Source organism: Anthonomus grandis, chromosome 10, assembly GCF_022605725.1.
Source record: "Anthonomus grandis grandis chromosome 10, icAntGran1.3, whole genome shotgun sequence".
NCBI lineage: Eukaryota > Metazoa > Arthropoda > Insecta > Coleoptera > Curculionidae > Anthonomus > Anthonomus grandis.
Genome location: NC_065555.1, coordinates 24,398,834 through 24,416,864, shown reverse-complemented (window position 1 = coordinate 24,416,864; position 18,031 = coordinate 24,398,834). Strand labels below are relative to the sequence as shown.

Below are 18,031 nucleotides of genomic sequence, written 5' to 3'. Positions count from 1 at the left end.
AAACCAATAAAATACAGGGTATCCAGAAGGTAGGTGCAATCCTTTAAGGAGACCCAATTTACCCCATTTAGTTCAAAAGTGGGTAGCTGACATTTATGTCGACCTTAGAACGTTGAATACACTAGAATAAACATTGGCTGCTTTGGATTGAGCGCAACATCCACACAGGGGGCAGAGGGGATATTTTGTTGATTAACATGCTTAGTATTCCATGTTGCCAGTGATTACTCAATTTGGGGACCGTCGACATAAAGGATAGTGGATTTTGCAAAAAAAAAAATTTCATAAGAAAGTACTTATTTTAACTAGTAAATTAAAAGAAAAAAAAACGGTAAATGCACTTTTGTAAGAATTATTTTAGTTTAAAATGGGCAAAAATTTACTTGTGTATTCTCTTTTTATTGCAGCTCGTTGGTTTCGCCGACATAATATTCGATCGAATTGAAGCGACGTTGTCAGATTGCAAAAATATTTTAAAAATCGCATCGTAACGATTAGGTGGTATTAAGATTCTTGGATTTTGATAAAAAATTTAAAAAAAAAACATGGCGTAAATAAAAAAGGGGACTAACGCTAATGCGCGTTTATAATTTTTTCAGACAAAACAAACCAAACTAAACATAATGAAAAAATTTAATTAAAGTGTAATTAAACGTAAACTTAACTTTAGTATAACATAATCAAAATTATTAATAAACTTTCAAACATTTTAACAAAAATTTCTAAAAATAAATAAACTACAAAAAAATACACGGTGGTAACGGGACCACAAATACAAATTAAACATAAAGAAAAAACATATTAAAGTGTATAAGAAAAAAACCCTTTTTAACATAATCAAAATAAACTACAAAAAAATTAAAATACAGAGTGCTTCATAATGAATGGGCCACTAACCCATACTCAAAAAAAAGTTAATATTAAAGGGTTATGCCAAACCCAACCCAATCTAATCCAACCCAACCTCAACCCTCTTATCACCGTTTAATATATGTACAAGGAGCACGGGCCATACATGATAAATGAACGTCAGTTAATAATTTACAAATAGACGTTTATGTTTTACTATAGTCTGTTGTACTATAGCCCATTTATTATGAATATTTTTCAGCAACATGGAGAGTAAAATTATAAAACCTCTGTTGTGCTGTAGTTCCAAATATTTGCCGCCACATGAACAAGTCAATATACTCGGGCAAAAATGGACATGCCATGACCCCAAGCCTTCTTAAGTACATTTTCAGAAGACTCCAAAATCCCTCGACTTGGTTTGTGCACACACCTGTATCGGGATCAACAAAGAACCTCGAATGATTGACTGACCGATGAACGTACCCCATCCTATTAAGTCATTTTATATGCACGCCATTCATCGGTCCAAATTTCTGAACCTGACCTAACAATGTTCCGAATTATTGGTATTAAAGTATCAGCAGATCTGTCTGGAACATACCGTACAAAACCCCTTTTTAATGTCACATCATAAATCCCAATGACCCATTTTTGTGCTACGTGCCTTCCCCTATGATACTTTCTACGGGTTATAACGGATTCGTCGATTTGGACGACATGTCCTGGGCCTCCAAAGAGAAAGAAAGAGAAAAAGATCACCCTGATCAGGTTGTAGTATCTTCCATGTAGCAATATCTCGACAATAACGATATTGTTGAATCACCATTTCTCGACTAACATTTAGTGCCTGAGCTGCGCAACCAGAACGAATATCGCATGCCCAAAGCCACATTAATTTAATTATTGTGCGAACGGGAACTTTACAATTTTCAAAATAGCTACCATTGAATATTGAGTAATCCTTGTGGCATTTTGAACAGTAAAATGCCGTATTTAATGAATTAAAACCATTTTTAATTCTTTTAATGCAGTAACGCCGACAATTTAACGCACCTATAATTTTGTTTTAATAAATTACATTCTTGTAAATATATCACAAGATCCTCGTCACTTTTGTTGCAAATATCATAAATTTTATCTAAATTATTCACATCCATGGTTTAGCACTTTACACATAAAACTTTTAAGAAAATACTTAAAATTGATGCTCCTCACTTATCAAAACAATAAAACATTTTGATAAAATTAAAAAGTAACTAAAAATAACATACAGGCTAATAATCACAACGGCAACGTCGCCAAGAGCGTCGGTAAAACAGCGTCAACGTGACTAACGAGAGTCGACCGTCGACCGTAGAAATAATAAATAACAATCGACACGTTTTCATCTCCCCGAGAATATTTACAATCAAACAAAATATCATTATTTTTTGGTTAAAAGGGAGTTTTTGTCCAAATAATTGCTCTAGATGTGATTATCCACGTGTAAGTAAGTGTGAATTATAATAAAATATTGTTAAATTAAGGAACTTTAAAGGAAAAATTGAAGAAATGACTATCCTTATTATCGACAATAGCCCTCAATTTTAACAAAGAAGAAAATAAAGTGATCTAATAAATTATTATAATTAGCAGACACTGAATTGCACTCTGTATTATAAAGCGAAACAAAGAGTAAAATTCGTTTAATAACGAAAACTATTTTACACTAAACACTAATAATAATTAATATTTTTTAAATTTGAATTATTTAAATAACCAAATTCCCACATACACAGCGGCAACGATGTAGTATTCGCTGAGAAATGCTATCACGACAAAGGTATTTGGCAACGGCGCTCGTTTACTTTTGGACGGTGCACTTTTCGTACAGTATTAAAAGGATGTTTTGAGTCGTTTCAGTGCATTTTTTTAATTAATGTTAAAACTAAAAACTCCATTTTTACTGAAAAATTATAAAGAAGTCTAAAGTGGCTCACATACAGTGCATCCCAAAAGTTATGTCTAAATTCATTTAAAATTCAGGGGTGTGTTTGAAAAAAAAACGCTCGGACCCGTCGATTTTTATTTCAAGTTGCGCATTTTTGTACGTGAAGTTTGTATATACAGGGTTGCTCAAAAATAAATTACGACCATCAACTTCATTTTTTCAAATGAAAGCACCTTTTTTTATTTCATCTTTGAAATTCGCGTGGAATTCTACATATGTTTCATGCATCATGTCCTATACCTAAGGGCAACAGTTATCGAAAAAAATTTCAAAAACGATTCATGTAACAAATAAAAAGAGAACAAAAATTAAGTTAAATGTTCAAAATGGTTGCCATTCACGGCTTGACAATATCCAAGGCGATCAATAAAGTCTCGTACATTTTCAATCATTTCCGAAGTTATAGCGCGCACTTCTCTGCGAATTCTCTCTTTCAAGTCGTCTAGATTATTTGGCCTATTAACAAATACCTTCGACTTGAGGTATCCCCACAAAAAAGTCCATTGGTGTTAGGTCAGGCGACCTAGCAGGCCATTCGATGGGTCCTCTCCTTCCTATCCACCGATTAGGAAAGGTTTCATCCAAAAATGTACGCAGAGTGGCAGCATAGTGCGGAGCGCCATCTTGCTGGAAAATTGATTCTTTGCCAGAATAGTCTGGGTCCAATGGATTTGGAAATAAAGCTAGTAATGCTGGAACTAATTCAAATTGGAGAAAATCGAGATACACTTGTCCCGTTAAAGTCTGTTCAAAGAAAAAGGAACCTATTACTCTTCCGCGCACTATTCCGCACATCACACATTTAGTTTTTGAGGGTACTGGGTGTTCACCTCTATCATCCAATGCTATTTTCTGTTGCCCAATATCGACAATTTTGTCTGTTCACACTACCATTCAAACAGAACGTGGCTTCATCGGAAAAACTAATATTTGTTACTAAATTATTATTTAGATTGCACATGTTTTGTAAGCGTTCACAAAACTCATTTCGCCTATCGAAATCGTCATCAAATAACTCTAGCACAGGAATAACTTTGTAGGGGTGATTTTTGTGCTTTTTAACTATTCGGTGAACTATAGATTTCGCCAGGTGTAAATTTGCCCCAATCTGCGACAGAGGAATGCATGGATTTACTTCCAAAGAAAGCAAAACGTCAAGTTGTTCATTTTTATCTCGAGCAGGACGACTAGATTTCGGCAGTAGAGATGACCGAATTCTCTAAATTTAGCCTGTATTCTACTCACCACCTTTTGACATATCGGAGGACGATCAGGATGGATTTCATTGAATAATTGACCAGCTTCTCTTTGAGTACGTGTTCTATCACCAAACCCAACCATGCACAGAATTTCTATTTTTTCTCGTTCCGTTAACTTTACCATTGTGAAAACCGCAACTTTGCTCGTACACTTCACACTTGACAATATCCTGTTTGGCGTACAACTGTCATACAGTTTCTATAAAAATATACGGTCACCAGCCAACAATAAAAAAACACGAATGAATGGATTTTGCTCTGTATAAAAATTCTCAGAGATAAGGTGACTCGTAAGGTGAACTTCAATAATAATGTTTGGTCGTCTTTTTTCGATAACTGTTGACTTTAGGTATAGGACATGATGCATGAAACATATACGTAGAATTTCACGCGAAATTCAAAAATGAAATAAAAAAAGGTGCTTTCATTTGAAAAAAATGAAGTTGATGGTCGTAATTTATTTTTGAGCAACCCTGTATATACAAACTTCACGTACAAAAATGCGCAACTTGAAATAAAAATCGACGGGTCCGAGCGTTTTTTTTCGAACGCACCCCAGAATTTTAAATGAATTTAGACATAACTTTTGGGATGCACTGTATATTGGAAAAAAGGAATTTCAAATCGGTCCTTTCACGGGCGAGTGATATGGTGTGATCCTTCTAGGTTATAATATTATAAAAGACGACTTATTTGTGAAGTATCTATTGAGTATTGCATACCAAAATTAAGCTTTTTTCCTTCATTTCTTTTAGGAAAATATTAATAAAACTGTGTAATTAAGTATATCATTATAAGTAATCTATAGCAAATTTATTGCTTATTCGAACCCGAAATGCCGCAAAAATAATGCGGGCAAAAATGAAAGTAGTGTCTGGTAAAATCGAGAACGCAGCAAAGTCGTTTACCAGCATTATATTTATAGTCCGCGCCCACTGTTATCTAATCAATATAATACCCGTATCTCCCGGAATTCCCAAGTATTAATAATTTTTTTTGTCTAGATATTACTAAATCGGTTTGTAGTGGGTATAAACCTCGATAAACTAAGGTTTTTATTGTAAAAATTAATTAAAAGGTTAACTTACAAAGAATTTGAATTAAACGTTTTTCTGTAATATATAAAAAATATCTAAACAGATTTAAGATGACTGCAAATTAAGATGACTTTTTTACTAAAACTTTTTTTTGTAGAGGTTTGCAACCATCTCAAATGCGTTTAGATGTTTATTATACATATACTGAGATTTTGTTTATTTCATGGCACCCTTGATAGCGGTTTGTAGCAGATAAATGTAACATTTTCGTAATTAGTACACCACAGCAATTATATTGATATTAATGGTAGAGCGAATCCTAAATTGTCTAGCTTCCAAGACTTTGACCTGTGTATTTTTTTTAGAATTTGTACATAGTTTATTGTCGTTAATATATTTCTAATAAGCAAAGCGGTTTGTAAATGTTAAAAGCTTAGTAATCAATCAGCAAGATTTGATCCTTATGTGACAAAAATATTGACTGATTATAAAATTTCAATTTTTTTAAATATTTTATTATTTATTGAGAGCTAAAAAATAACGAAATTCATAACAGCCTACACTTAAAGCAAACACTTACTGTATTACGACACCAATACCCCAAAGTTTCAATACAATAATAATAATAGGTGATTGCTATGAATTTTAATGCAAGTTAAATGGTAAAAAAATAAACATAATTTTATTCTGTATGTCTCTGATTTTATATTAAGCCGTTCCACTGTGTCGCGTTGGAGCGATGTGTGCCGCGATTGCTCACTCTCGACAACAAGTGCAACCGTGAGATTAAGTGATCTCACGTGTGAACAGTGTTTGACCCTGTTTAAAACACGTTCACTGCCGGGAATAATTTTAGATAAACCTAGGCGCCAACAGTGTTTTTTTAGTATTATCTAATTAATTAAAAAATATGTTCTTTTTATCATTTGTTAGCCTAAAATACCATACGAGAAAAACTTTTTTTACACAAAAAAACAAACACGGGAGAGTACGAAAACACGAGAAAATAATACAAGTCATAACGAAACGAACAATTATTGCTCGTGAAAATCTCTGAAACAAGGCGTCAAGCAAAGTCCCGGCTGTGTGGGACATTGAGGACAAAAATAAGCGACGTCTTTCCTTATTTTTTTTCTTTCCCAGCAAGTTTTGCAACGGCGTCTCTTGGCATTCCCTTTATGATCTTTTGGGCAATATTCAGGTAAATTAAAAATTTGAGGCTGCGTTTGTGGTTTTGGTGGTGATGACCCCAATAAGTTTTCTATTACCGAAAGTCTGTAATCGTATATGCTCATTTTGCTTCCTCGTTCACCTTTTTTATAAATATAGTATGAATTTACAAGCATCATATCTGGAATAAATGAATGCCTAATTTTTTGTACCACCTCAATGTATTATATTCGCAAGGGTAATAACTAAGCATTTTATCATTTTGATCAACGCCGCCCATAAACTCATTATATTCAGTGATCAGCTTGGGCTTGTCCTGCTCTACGCCTCTTTTCGAAGTAGTTTTCACAAGTTCCCGTCAAACTCACTTGAAATGAAAAGTACCTCCCGTCGATCCTTCCATTTGCAGACGCATATGCCGTCAGGTGTATACTCGGAATAGCATTCACCTTTTTTAATTTTTTTGCCAGAAAATTATGTGGATTTCCGGCACGATTAGCTCTAGTGTACCAGTTAAATATGTTTTTGCTTGCTAAGAGGGCATGTCCAGCGCCAGTTTTGGTCTCCATCAATCTTAAAACAACTTTTTCCGTGTGCTTGGAACCTCCCAACTTCTGTGGCAGCTGATCCTCCATAAACAATTATCCTTTGAATCATTCCACTAGGCTCCGCCAACACAGAGTTTCATTCCATACTTGTGTCTTTTTTCTTGCATATATTGCCGAAAACTGAGTCGGTCCTTCTAAGGAACCATTGATTCACCCAAAGTCAGCTCTCTATATGGATAATATACCTGTTCCATTTTTGAATTAAAAAAACTTAAAAATGAAGATTTTTTAGCAAGCTTATTTTGTTCATTTGGTTGGCAACAACCTATTTCTACGCATAAAACTGCTAAAAACTGTAATCTTGAATAAAAAATTAGTTTTCCAGTAAACATTTATTCGGTTCAGTCTAATGGTTCCCATGTGAAACAAAAGCGCCAGAAATATTTTGAACTCCGCTTTAGTAATATCTCTCCATGCAGTTATCCTGCTTTGGTCCCCCATACTCTGTGCTAGTATTTCAAACGCATAATTGTTAGAGCTTTCAATAATAAAATTATAGAAACCATCATCGGCTAGCAAATTGAAATAATCTATCCTGGAGCTGCTGTAAATGGAATCCTTGCAATGTTGGGCGAATATATCCGCCATGTTCGAATAGATGAAGAAGGCCTCGGTGAATGGTCTAGAAGCTCCTGTGGAGAAGGTGGTGCAGAAATGGGAGATCCATCAGGCGAATGTGGCAAAGTGGGAGAAGGAGCAGCAGTGGATAAATGTAGAATAGGTGATTCCTTAGGTGTCTTGGAAGGTATCACCCCCTCATTCTCATAACAACAAAAATATCATATCATATGCCATTATACATATATAACATACAGTGAGAGCCAAAAGTCCGGAATAAATTCATTTAAAAGTCAGGGGTATGTTAAAAAAAACGCTCGGACACGTCGATTTTTATTTTTAACTGCGGGTTTTCTTACTATAATTTTATGTATACAGGGTGGTCCAAAAATAAGTTTTGACCATCAACTTCAATTTTTGAAATAAAAATACCTATTTTTTATTCTGTATTCTTAAAGAACAGAAAATTCTAGACATATTTCATGTACAATGTCCTATACCTATCTTCATTTGTTTTTGAGTTATTGACAGTTGAAGATCGGCATATTTGCACTTTTGACATGTTATAAAATCCAAACGGTTAGACATAGACAAATGCGGTTTGCACTTTTTATCGAAGCTTTTTTAAAACCATCTGTTGACACTAGCTAGTTAGTGTCAACAGGTACTAAGAAATTTACGGTTAAACTGAAAAGATGAATAAGTTAAGTGAAACTGAGAGAATAGAAATACTAATTATGATAGGATGTGGTGATCGCATTAGGACCCAACACCAGGTTTGTGAAATGTTTAATACCAAGTATCCTGATAAGACAATATCTCAGTCTACCGTTAGCAAACTAGAAAGAAAATTTAGGGAATTAGGTCACGTCAGAGAGATCGACCCAGATCGGGTCGGTCCACTTAATTTCCGAGGAAAAGAAGTTAAATGTTGTTTTGTCCATTGAAGAAAATCCTCATACATCGACTAGACAGGCAGCACTAGATAACGATGTTGGAAAAACATCTTTAAGAAGGATTTTGAAAAAGGCAAAATATCATCCCTATAAATTAAAATTAATCCACGAACTTAACGAAGATGATACAGATCGTCGATTAGAGTTTTGCGAAACTATAATGAATGTCTGCCATAACGACCGTCTTTTTACTCGTAGAATAATTTTTTCTGACGAGTCGACCTTTTGCCTCAATGGTACAGTGAACAGACAGAACTGCCGTTACTGGTGTTCCTCCAATCCAAATTGGGTGATTGAAGCTCATACCCAATATCCTCAATCTGTGAATGTTTGGGCCGGCATTATCAATGACAGAGTCATAGGTCCATTTTTCTTCGAAGGTACCTTAACAGGTCAACGTTATTTGGAATTCTTAAGGAACGAACTGATTCCCGCTTTATGTTTGATGATTCCAAATGCAAATAATCCCAATATTCCAGAAGCTTCAATTTGGTTCCAGCAAGATGGCGCGCCTCCTCACTTCAGCAGAGCCGTGCGCCAATATTTAAGTGAGGTATTTCCGGGTCGATGGATTGGGCGAAGGGGTCAATTGGAGTGGCCTGCTAGGTCCCCCGACTTGACTCCTTTGGACTTCTTTTTGTGGGGTTATTTAAAGCATAGAGTGTGTGTAAATAAACCCAACAATTTAGAAGAATTGAGAAATAATATAAGAAATGAGATTCAACGAATACCTCAAGAAATGATACGCAACGTTCTGAGAGAATTCGAATCAAGACTCGCTTACTGTCAAGAAGTTAATGGGGCTCAATTTGAACATTTAATTCGGTCTAGATTAGAATAGTTTCTTTTTGTTCAACGTTTATACAATACTTTTGATTAAATACATTAATATTTTCAATGTTTTTTTAGAAATTCAAACGTAAATTTCTCAGTACCTGTTGACACTTACTAGCTAGTGTCAACAGATGGTTTTAAAAAAGCTTCGATTAAGGGTAAAAACACACGATGCTGTTTGCAAGCGGTTAGCGCCGCGACGGCGGCCGGTGGACCGCCGCTCGACTTAAAACACACGCGACGGCTTTCGCAACTACGAACGGCACAAAAAATTACAAGATCAGTTTGATGTTGCCAAGCTTTGCGTATAGTTCACAGTTTTTTATTTATCGTGAGCAAAATGGACTCCGACAGTGAAGATGATTTTTTATTTTTGTTGGCGGCATCTAGCTGAAGACATAATTAAAGCCTGTTGTGTTCTTCATAATTTTGTAAGAGTCAGAGATGGAAACCGTAGCGATGACATTGAAGCAGGAACAACGCATGACGATTTGACAGTTGATTCATTTAGCAGAGGGAATCCAAGAGCATTAAATGGCCGAGATAAATTTGCAAATTATTTTGTTAATATTTATCCACTAGAGTGGCAAAACGAATCAATATAAACTATATGTATATTATATCATTATTATTAAAATAAACGTACCTACTTATAGCATATAATATGTACATACTTATAATTTTTTTTTCCTCAACAGAAGCAGCTGCGCTTAGAAATTCTGTAGTAACTTCTTCCCATGCCTGTTTTTTTTTTATTCTGTTTGAATAATTTTCATCACGCATATCCCAAATCGCTGGCCTCAATTGAACCTCAGTAATTAATTTTTCTATGTTGAATTCCCTGGTTTCCATAATAAATGAACAATTTTCAACACTGCACAAAAAAAAACGCACCAAAAAGCCCTACGTGTGGTTTGCAACACAGAAGATAAGTAAATGATGTGCCGCGGTAGTGCCGCTAAAGCAATAAAAACCAAGCGGCGTGCCGGCGGCCCATGGTATCGAGCAGGGTACGGCGCCGTCTGTTTCAAAGCTCACAAGTCCCATAAACGAGGCGTCGAGCTCGACCACGGCGCGACAACCGTCGCGGCGCAAACCGCTTGCAAACAGCCTCGTGTGTTTTTACCCTTAAAGTGCAAACCGCATTTGTCTATGTCTAACCGTTTGGATTTTATAACATGTCAAAAGTGCAAATATGCCGATCTTCAACTGTCAATAACTCAAAAACAAATGAAGATAGGTATAGGACATTGTACATGAAATATGTCTAGAATTTTCTGTTCTTTAAGAATACAGAATAAAAAATAGGTATTTCCATTTCAAAAATTGAAGTTGATGGTCGTAACTTATTTTTGGACCACCCTGTATACATAAAATTATAGTAAGAAAACCCGCAGTTAAAAATAAAAATCGACGTGTCCGAGCGTTTTTTTTTAACATACCCCTGAATATTAAATGAATTTATTCCGGACTTTTGGCTATCACTTTATAAATAAAGTTTTAAACACGCTTTACCTGGTATAATCGGGTACACTTCAAACAATAAATATTACAGGCCACTAGAAACAAAATGGAGAAATACGGTAGTAATAACCAAAACTTTCACAACGATACAATGTTTAGTGTATGCCGACTCGAAATAAACTGTTTGTGAAGTATGCCGATAAAATGTCAGCCGTATTTATGCAGGTACGAAACGCGGGAAACGCGTGGCCGGCATATGTCCAAAAGCATAAGAACGCAGGAACCGCGTTGGCGGTAGTGAACGTGTAAGCGCAATCCGAAGAAGTTTATGCGTCGTTTCGTGACGGTCGACGAAACATTGATCCACTGGTACACACCAGAGACCAAAGAGAGTCGAAACAGTGGACTTTACCCGGCGAGCATGGTTTGAAGAAGGCGAAGACGGTCCTATCGGCTGGACAGGTCTCCGTTTTCTGGGATTCACAAGGTGTGCTCGATATCGACTACGACGCCCACTTTGCAGACCTTCAGTAATTAAATTAGCGTATTTAGTAATTAGTAAACGTATTTTTCAGACGGACTAAAAAAGCAGCATCGCTGGATGAAGTATATTGAGTTCACAGGAGACTATGTAGAGAAATAAATTATCATTTCCAATCCAAATTTTCAAAAAGTACTAGTTAAAACTAAACCTAAGTACCTACTTTTGTAGCCTAAGTACCTTGTACCTCATTTTTTGTACAAAGTAGGGTTGAATTTTGAATGCAATTCAAAAGTTTATTCTTTAGAAAAAAAAGAGAAGAATATTTAAGCAGGAGGAAAGTTTTGAAACGGGCGTTTTTGAAATTAACGACAGGACGAATGGGAATGTCATGTTTGTGGATTTTTGGCAAACCATAAAGTCTAAGAATGCAAGGATTGCTCGAAGTAAGTTTCGTTTCACCCCAGTCCTTTTTAATAATGAATTCACATTTGTTTATTTCAATTCTAGTTTTATTGATAAAAGAGGGAACAGGATTATTAGATAGTTTGATAAAATTGTTGTCTTGTAGGAAGTTTTCTACCTTTTGACAGTACTACTTGCTTTACCTATAAACCGAAATAAGCAGACTGTCCTGCCACATATATTGGAAAAACGATAAGGCCTCTTTCAACAAGAATTAAAGAACATGTAGATAGACCACAACATTCACATCTTATTTTTTCAAAACACAATTTTTCGGCCAACGAATATAGTGAAGTCATATACAGGGTGCCCCACAATCAATGCCACAGGCTGTAACTTTTTATTTTTAAATATAAAAATTGTATTAATAGTTTGTAACTATGTATACCCGTTTTCTGTTGTTTTAAACCTTTGTACATCAGTCTATGTCTTTTGCGTTCCTCTTTGTGTGGTGTGTTTTTCTGTGTACTCGTAAGTAATTTTGTTAAATTTGTTTATATTAGGTCACTCCATAATCTTTTTGCATGTTGTCACAGAGCAGCTCTAAAGATGATTTAACAAGATCGAAAGTGCATAGCAGATTCTAATAAAAAAATATACACAACATACAAAATGAAAATGTTGTCTTATTTCAAACTGTAGTGCTGAAGGATCATGTTTAAAACTATCATTGCAATCTTCATTGGAGAAAGACAAGTTAAATGCTAATCTTGCATTGGTGACAGTAGTCAGATTTGTTTTTGTTAATAGATAGTGAAAAAATTAGCAGTGATTTTGCATCTGAAAAATCAAGATGCAAAAAGCTATGCATGTGTGTTGGAAAAAGGGGTTCTTAACATGGCTGTAATAATTTGAATAAAATAAATAAGATTCCAAGCATTGTTTTATTATTAATTTTTGTAATCCTCTTAAAATAATCAACAATATTATTAATTAAGCACTCACAAAAAAATTATCAAAATCACATTTTTTGTTCACATAATATGTATAATATTTTTATCTTGTTTTAAAAAATGTTGTTAAAAAAAAACACTTAAAGCTAAATTGCTGGATTTAGAATTGGAATAGATTTACAATAGGTACTGGAGTTTTGCATTAGGTATTTTTTTACAATATATTTCAGTTTAATTTTTTTATGTAATTAAATTACTTTTAATTCCTATTAATGTAATATGTGGACTCATTTTTTGGGGACTGCCTGTTTGGTGTTCCCAAATAGAAATAAATACAGTAAACCCTAATTAATAGTAACTCTCGCCAAACCCAACGCAACACTCCTGTTTATTGGAACTTCTCCTCACTTGATCCCCACCAAGCTACAGTGTAGCCTAACTCTGATTAATCAAACACCAAAGTGGGAGTGCTGCGAGTTTTAATTAATGAGATTATGTATATTAATGCATGTAAATTATTATCAGAATGTTACTAATCTAAATGGTAGTAAATTTCTTGGAAAAAGTAATTAAGACAATTTTTAAGAGAAAACAAAAAATTACAAAACTAGATGACAGGCTTTATTGTGAAAAGTGTAATTAAAATTACACATCTCTCTTATGTTTTTTGAACAATATTTTATATATCATTTTTGTACTTGTCATCAAGTGTACTTTTTTCTATTAAAATGAAATGTGTATATTTTTGAGCACTCATTCATTATTTTGATATAGCACTTACAGTGATAACTTTTAAATGCATGAAAAATTTATTTGATTTTTTACAATTTTCAATAAAGCAGTAGCACTGTACCAGATGCCTTAGCCAGATTCAAAAATACCAGGAAATTTATGTCACTGAGCCATGTGGCTTATGAAATTGAATAACTAAGTATTTTTGCCAAAATATGAAGGAGCACAAGATCAGACAACTTATCACACCACAAAATCAGATATTCTGCAAAGAATTATTGTCTCTAAAGGAGAGATTCTATAAAATGACAATAAAATTTCATATTCTGAATTTATTTGGCCAATAATATTTCTGGCAGAATTATATTGTGCATGAAATATAACTAAACAATATATGTATGTAATATAACTAACAATATGACGGGTCCATCAGGAGACCTATATGCACAACTGCCTTGGCAGCCCACTGTTTCGTCAATTCAATATATGTATAACAAACACTAGATTTATAAATCTTACCTTAGATATTAAACCATAATTTAAGGCCAAGCTTTTAATATGGTCTGCCAACTTCAAATTATACTTGGCAAATACTAAATCATTTAAATGATTGAATATTAAAAGGCAATCCATGCTTTAACTAATCAGTTTTAGTCTTTTCCAACGCTAGATACAATCCTGTTTTATCAAACTACTAAAGGGCCAACTTGCTTTGCTTACATTAAAATATACTATACAATCACTTGAAAAATGAAAAACATAAAATTTTAAATCAAATGTATAATATCCACTTTACACATAAATAAACAAAACACAAGAACAAAACATAACCAACTTTTGACAGCCGCAAACAGCTGACATCAGTAAACAATCTTATAGCGTTTTCCATTTGTAGTGAAAGTACAGCACTCAGTGCGCACAGCCACTTTTTTGTGCTGTCAACATTGTGGATGAGTTCGTCGTAAATGGAACACTATTTTTTAACCTTGAGTGTAAATTGTTTCGTTTTTACTTTTTTGAATATGAGGTTATGTTTGAATTTGTGGATAATATACAGGGTGTTTCAGAACTATGGGATCAAACTGCTGAGGGTTGTTCAGTGCAACAGAAGAAATTATTTGAGTATAGGAACCCATGTCCGGAAATGCGTCACTACGCCACTACGGCTCTAAGACGCGTTAAAATTTATAAAAAACATTAATTACCTAAATAGGATCTGCTGCATTTATTTTTACCTTTTGACCATGATACCATAACAACAATTGTTTAAAATCAACGCTTATCAATGTCAATTCTCAATGTCATGTTTAAAAATTTTATAGCTTTTGTTGTTACAATTTTTAAACATTTGTTGCTAATGGAAAACTTTACCAATCAAGAATTGGCGGATATGCATTTGGCATACGGAGCAACAAACTGCAATGCACGAGCAGCATCGCGGTTGTATCATGAACGTTATCCCCAACGACAGCATCATAAATACAAAAAGTTTATTGCGGTTCATCGGCGGCTCGCTGAGGCAAGCATGTTTAAGACCAAGATCATGATACTGGTGTTTCAGCGAGTTGCCGATGAACCATCAAATAGTTGGCACACGTGACGTCGCTAAGAATATGAATACGAGTAACAATTCAAGGTATGACTGCAGCGGATTATCATCCTAAAGTTCAATTTTGTCGATGGCTTCTGGATCACATCATTGCACAACAAAATTTTTTACAATATGTTTTGTGGGCCGATGAAGCCTCTTTCACAAGAGACGGTATTTTTAATAGTAGGAATAGCCATGTTTGGGACGAAGAAAATCCTTATGCAATTTTTCCAAGAAAACATCAGAATCGTTGGTCTGTCAACGTATGGGCAAGCATTGTTGATGATTATCTAATTGGGCTATATCTTCTACCGGAACGGTTAACAGGACCTATTTATCTGCGTTTCTTGGAGGAAGTTCTCCCAGAACTCCGTAAAAATGTTCCACTAAACGTTAGACAGCAAATGTGGTTTCAGCATGATGAAGTATTTGGCTCAGCGGTCTGGGCACCGTTGGATTGCCAGAGGTGGAGCAGTTTCTTGGCCTCCTAGGTCACCCGATTTAACGTCGCTCGATTTTTTCTTGTGGGGACATGTAAAGTCTTTAGTCTACGAAACTCCAGTAGAATCAGAGCTAGACTTAATTGGACGAATAACAGCAGCATTTGAAATCATTCAAAACGAGGATCAAATTTTTAGTGTAGTCCGCCAAAATTATGTGCGGCGTTTAAATCGGTGTATTGAGGTTGGAGGAAGACATTTTGAACAATTGTTGTGATGGTATCATATACAAAACGTAAAAATAAATGCATCTTTAGATAATTTAGGTAATTAATATATTTTCTAAATTTAAACGCGTCTTAGGGCCGTAGTGGCGTAGTGACACATTTCCGGACATGGATTCCTATACTAAAATGGATTCTACTATTGCACTGAACAACCCTTAGAAGTTTGATCCTATAGTTCTGAAACACCCTGTATGGTAGTTTAATTTGATTCTTTGGTTTTGAGTTATTAACTAAACTGAATATACCGGGTGACACAGGAAAAAGAAAAAACTTAATAAATATTTTACTCTTTAAGGTAAACAAATGAAATTTGGTAGATTGATGGAATTGTTTCATCGATACAAAAAAGAAACATCAGCACAAAATTTGGTAATAGGGGGTTTTTGGTGTCGAGAAATTCGAATTCAATGTTAATTTATGTATAAATCTTAGAGGGCACTCTCGGCGACTATCTGATTAAACAAAAACGTGTAGAACCTAATCGTGCCTTAGTGTATAGGAATATGTTTATAGAAATCTTAAAATTTCACTCAATATTACTTAAGAAAGGTATACCTTTGTTGAGATAGTGAATTTTGAATGCTTCACCTTTTGATTTTGTAATATTAATGAATAGTATGGAAATAAGATCTGATAGTCGTATGTTTTGTCAAGATATGCTACTTTATTTAATTATAAAATATTTGTTGCATAGAAGAATATGGCCAAGAACACAACGGTTATATCAACAGCAATGGAAACGTGGGTTTTTTTTGTTTTACAACAAAAGCTGAAGGTGATTCATTAACTTCTATACACTTAGCTACCCGTTTATCGAAAGACTGCCTAATATTAAACAGTATGTTGTTGTCTCGAAATAATTCTGCTGCATTCTGGTTTTTTCCTATATCTCTTCACGAGTATTGATTGTGTCTTCATAAATAACTGATTTCATGTATGGTAAAGTCGAGAGGGCTAAAATCAGGGCATCGAGCCGGCTAAGGCATTTGGCTCTCATGACTCATCCAGCGGTTAGGATAAACTTGATCAAGATATTTCCTGATAGATCTGGAAAAGTGAGCAGAAGTACTATCCTGCATGAAAATCATGCGTCTTAATGGAAATAGGAAATGTTCCAAAAGCTCCATTAGCAACTTTTGAACTTTAGTGAAATGGTAAGAATGTATTTTTCTTTAAGGAATATTCCAAAAATTGAAGGTCGAAAAGAACCGCTTTCTCCTATAGGTTTTTGAAAGTTTTAAAATTGGATTTTGCCTTCTATTTGGAAACATCCTAAGCAACATACGATAGTTAAATATTTAAATCCGGTGTCAATTTTTTTAAATACCGTTTTTGTAATTTTTTCCCTTTGGTAAGCAGATTAGTATATGATATCAGTGGCGGCTCGTCCTAAAGGGCCAAGGAGCCATGGCACTGGCCGTAAAATGTAAAAATTAATTATTATATTTAAAAATTCTTTCTATTTTTAAAATTTATTTTAATTTCAATAATAACTACAACATCCAATCTGTTTAATAGGGTGCCATTAATTAGAAAAGGGTTCTAATCAATTGAGGCCCTATAGACTGTAAAATTTATAGGTTGCGATGGTTCATGTACCTTTGGACGGTTTTACAGCCTGCTGACTTAGCACGAAAAATATAAAAGTTATTGAATTAAATTAAAAGTAAAAATACTTACCTAGGGGTCAGTCAGGATCAGGATAACACAGGAGGTTTTTGCGGAAGGCCGCGCGAACACTGGTCGTAAAAATGGTTATTAGCAGTAAGACGATCTAGTACCGAGTGTTTTTCACCTCGATTCCCCGCGTCAGTCTTTTCGGGACTTGCGTGTGACGTATTATTTGGGTATGCACCAGGTTTGTAGTAAAAGTAAAGAATAGCAAGTAAGGAAACATTATAGGGAGAGGCGAGGAAACAAGGCAAATCTCAACATTCATTATGTAAAACAAAAAAATATTAACAGCAAGAAGCGATACTTTCAATGCACTTAAGAATATATTTTATAGAACTAAACTAAATCAAACTAAGTATTAAACTAATCAATACCGTGAAATTGAGGTGACGACAAGAACAGAACACAATCAAACAACTAAAAAAACAATGCATTATCGGCATATATTATTTAAATAATTTTAATTGCAATGAAAAAATAAACAATTTAAGCCGGCCGAGCACAGTGCAAAACGACTCCGCTGCTAATATACCGACGCATTGGAAAGGGCACAGATGTAAATAGCTCCGCACGGAGCTCCGTGCTAGCTATTTACATCTGTGGGAAATGGTTACTCTGCTGATGCGTTTTTAATACGATTAAATATGTTACGAGCAGAAAAGCCGATGACCCGGGTAAATTTTTAAAGCACTTATTTAACGTGTTAAATGCATTTTAGGTTCGTGAATTCGTAGTAAAGT

The 18,031-nt window shown here is 34.6% G+C and overlaps 1 protein-coding gene across 2 annotated transcripts in view; it reads right to left on the bottom strand.

Moving 5' to 3' along the window:
• Positions 1 to 14,110, bottom strand: part of LOC126741666 (uncharacterized) — a 71,599-nt gene extending 57,489 nt beyond the window's left edge. For both annotated transcript variants that reach the window (XM_050448205.1, XM_050448204.1), the window contains exon 1: positions 13,819 to 14,110. In XM_050448205.1, coding sequence (XP_050304162.1) covers positions 13,819 to 13,932 — 114 coding nt within the window. In that variant the 5' untranslated portion in view covers positions 13,933 to 14,110. The remainder of the gene's footprint in view (positions 1 to 13,818) is intronic.
• Between the last annotated feature and the right edge of the window lie 3,921 nt (positions 14,111 to 18,031).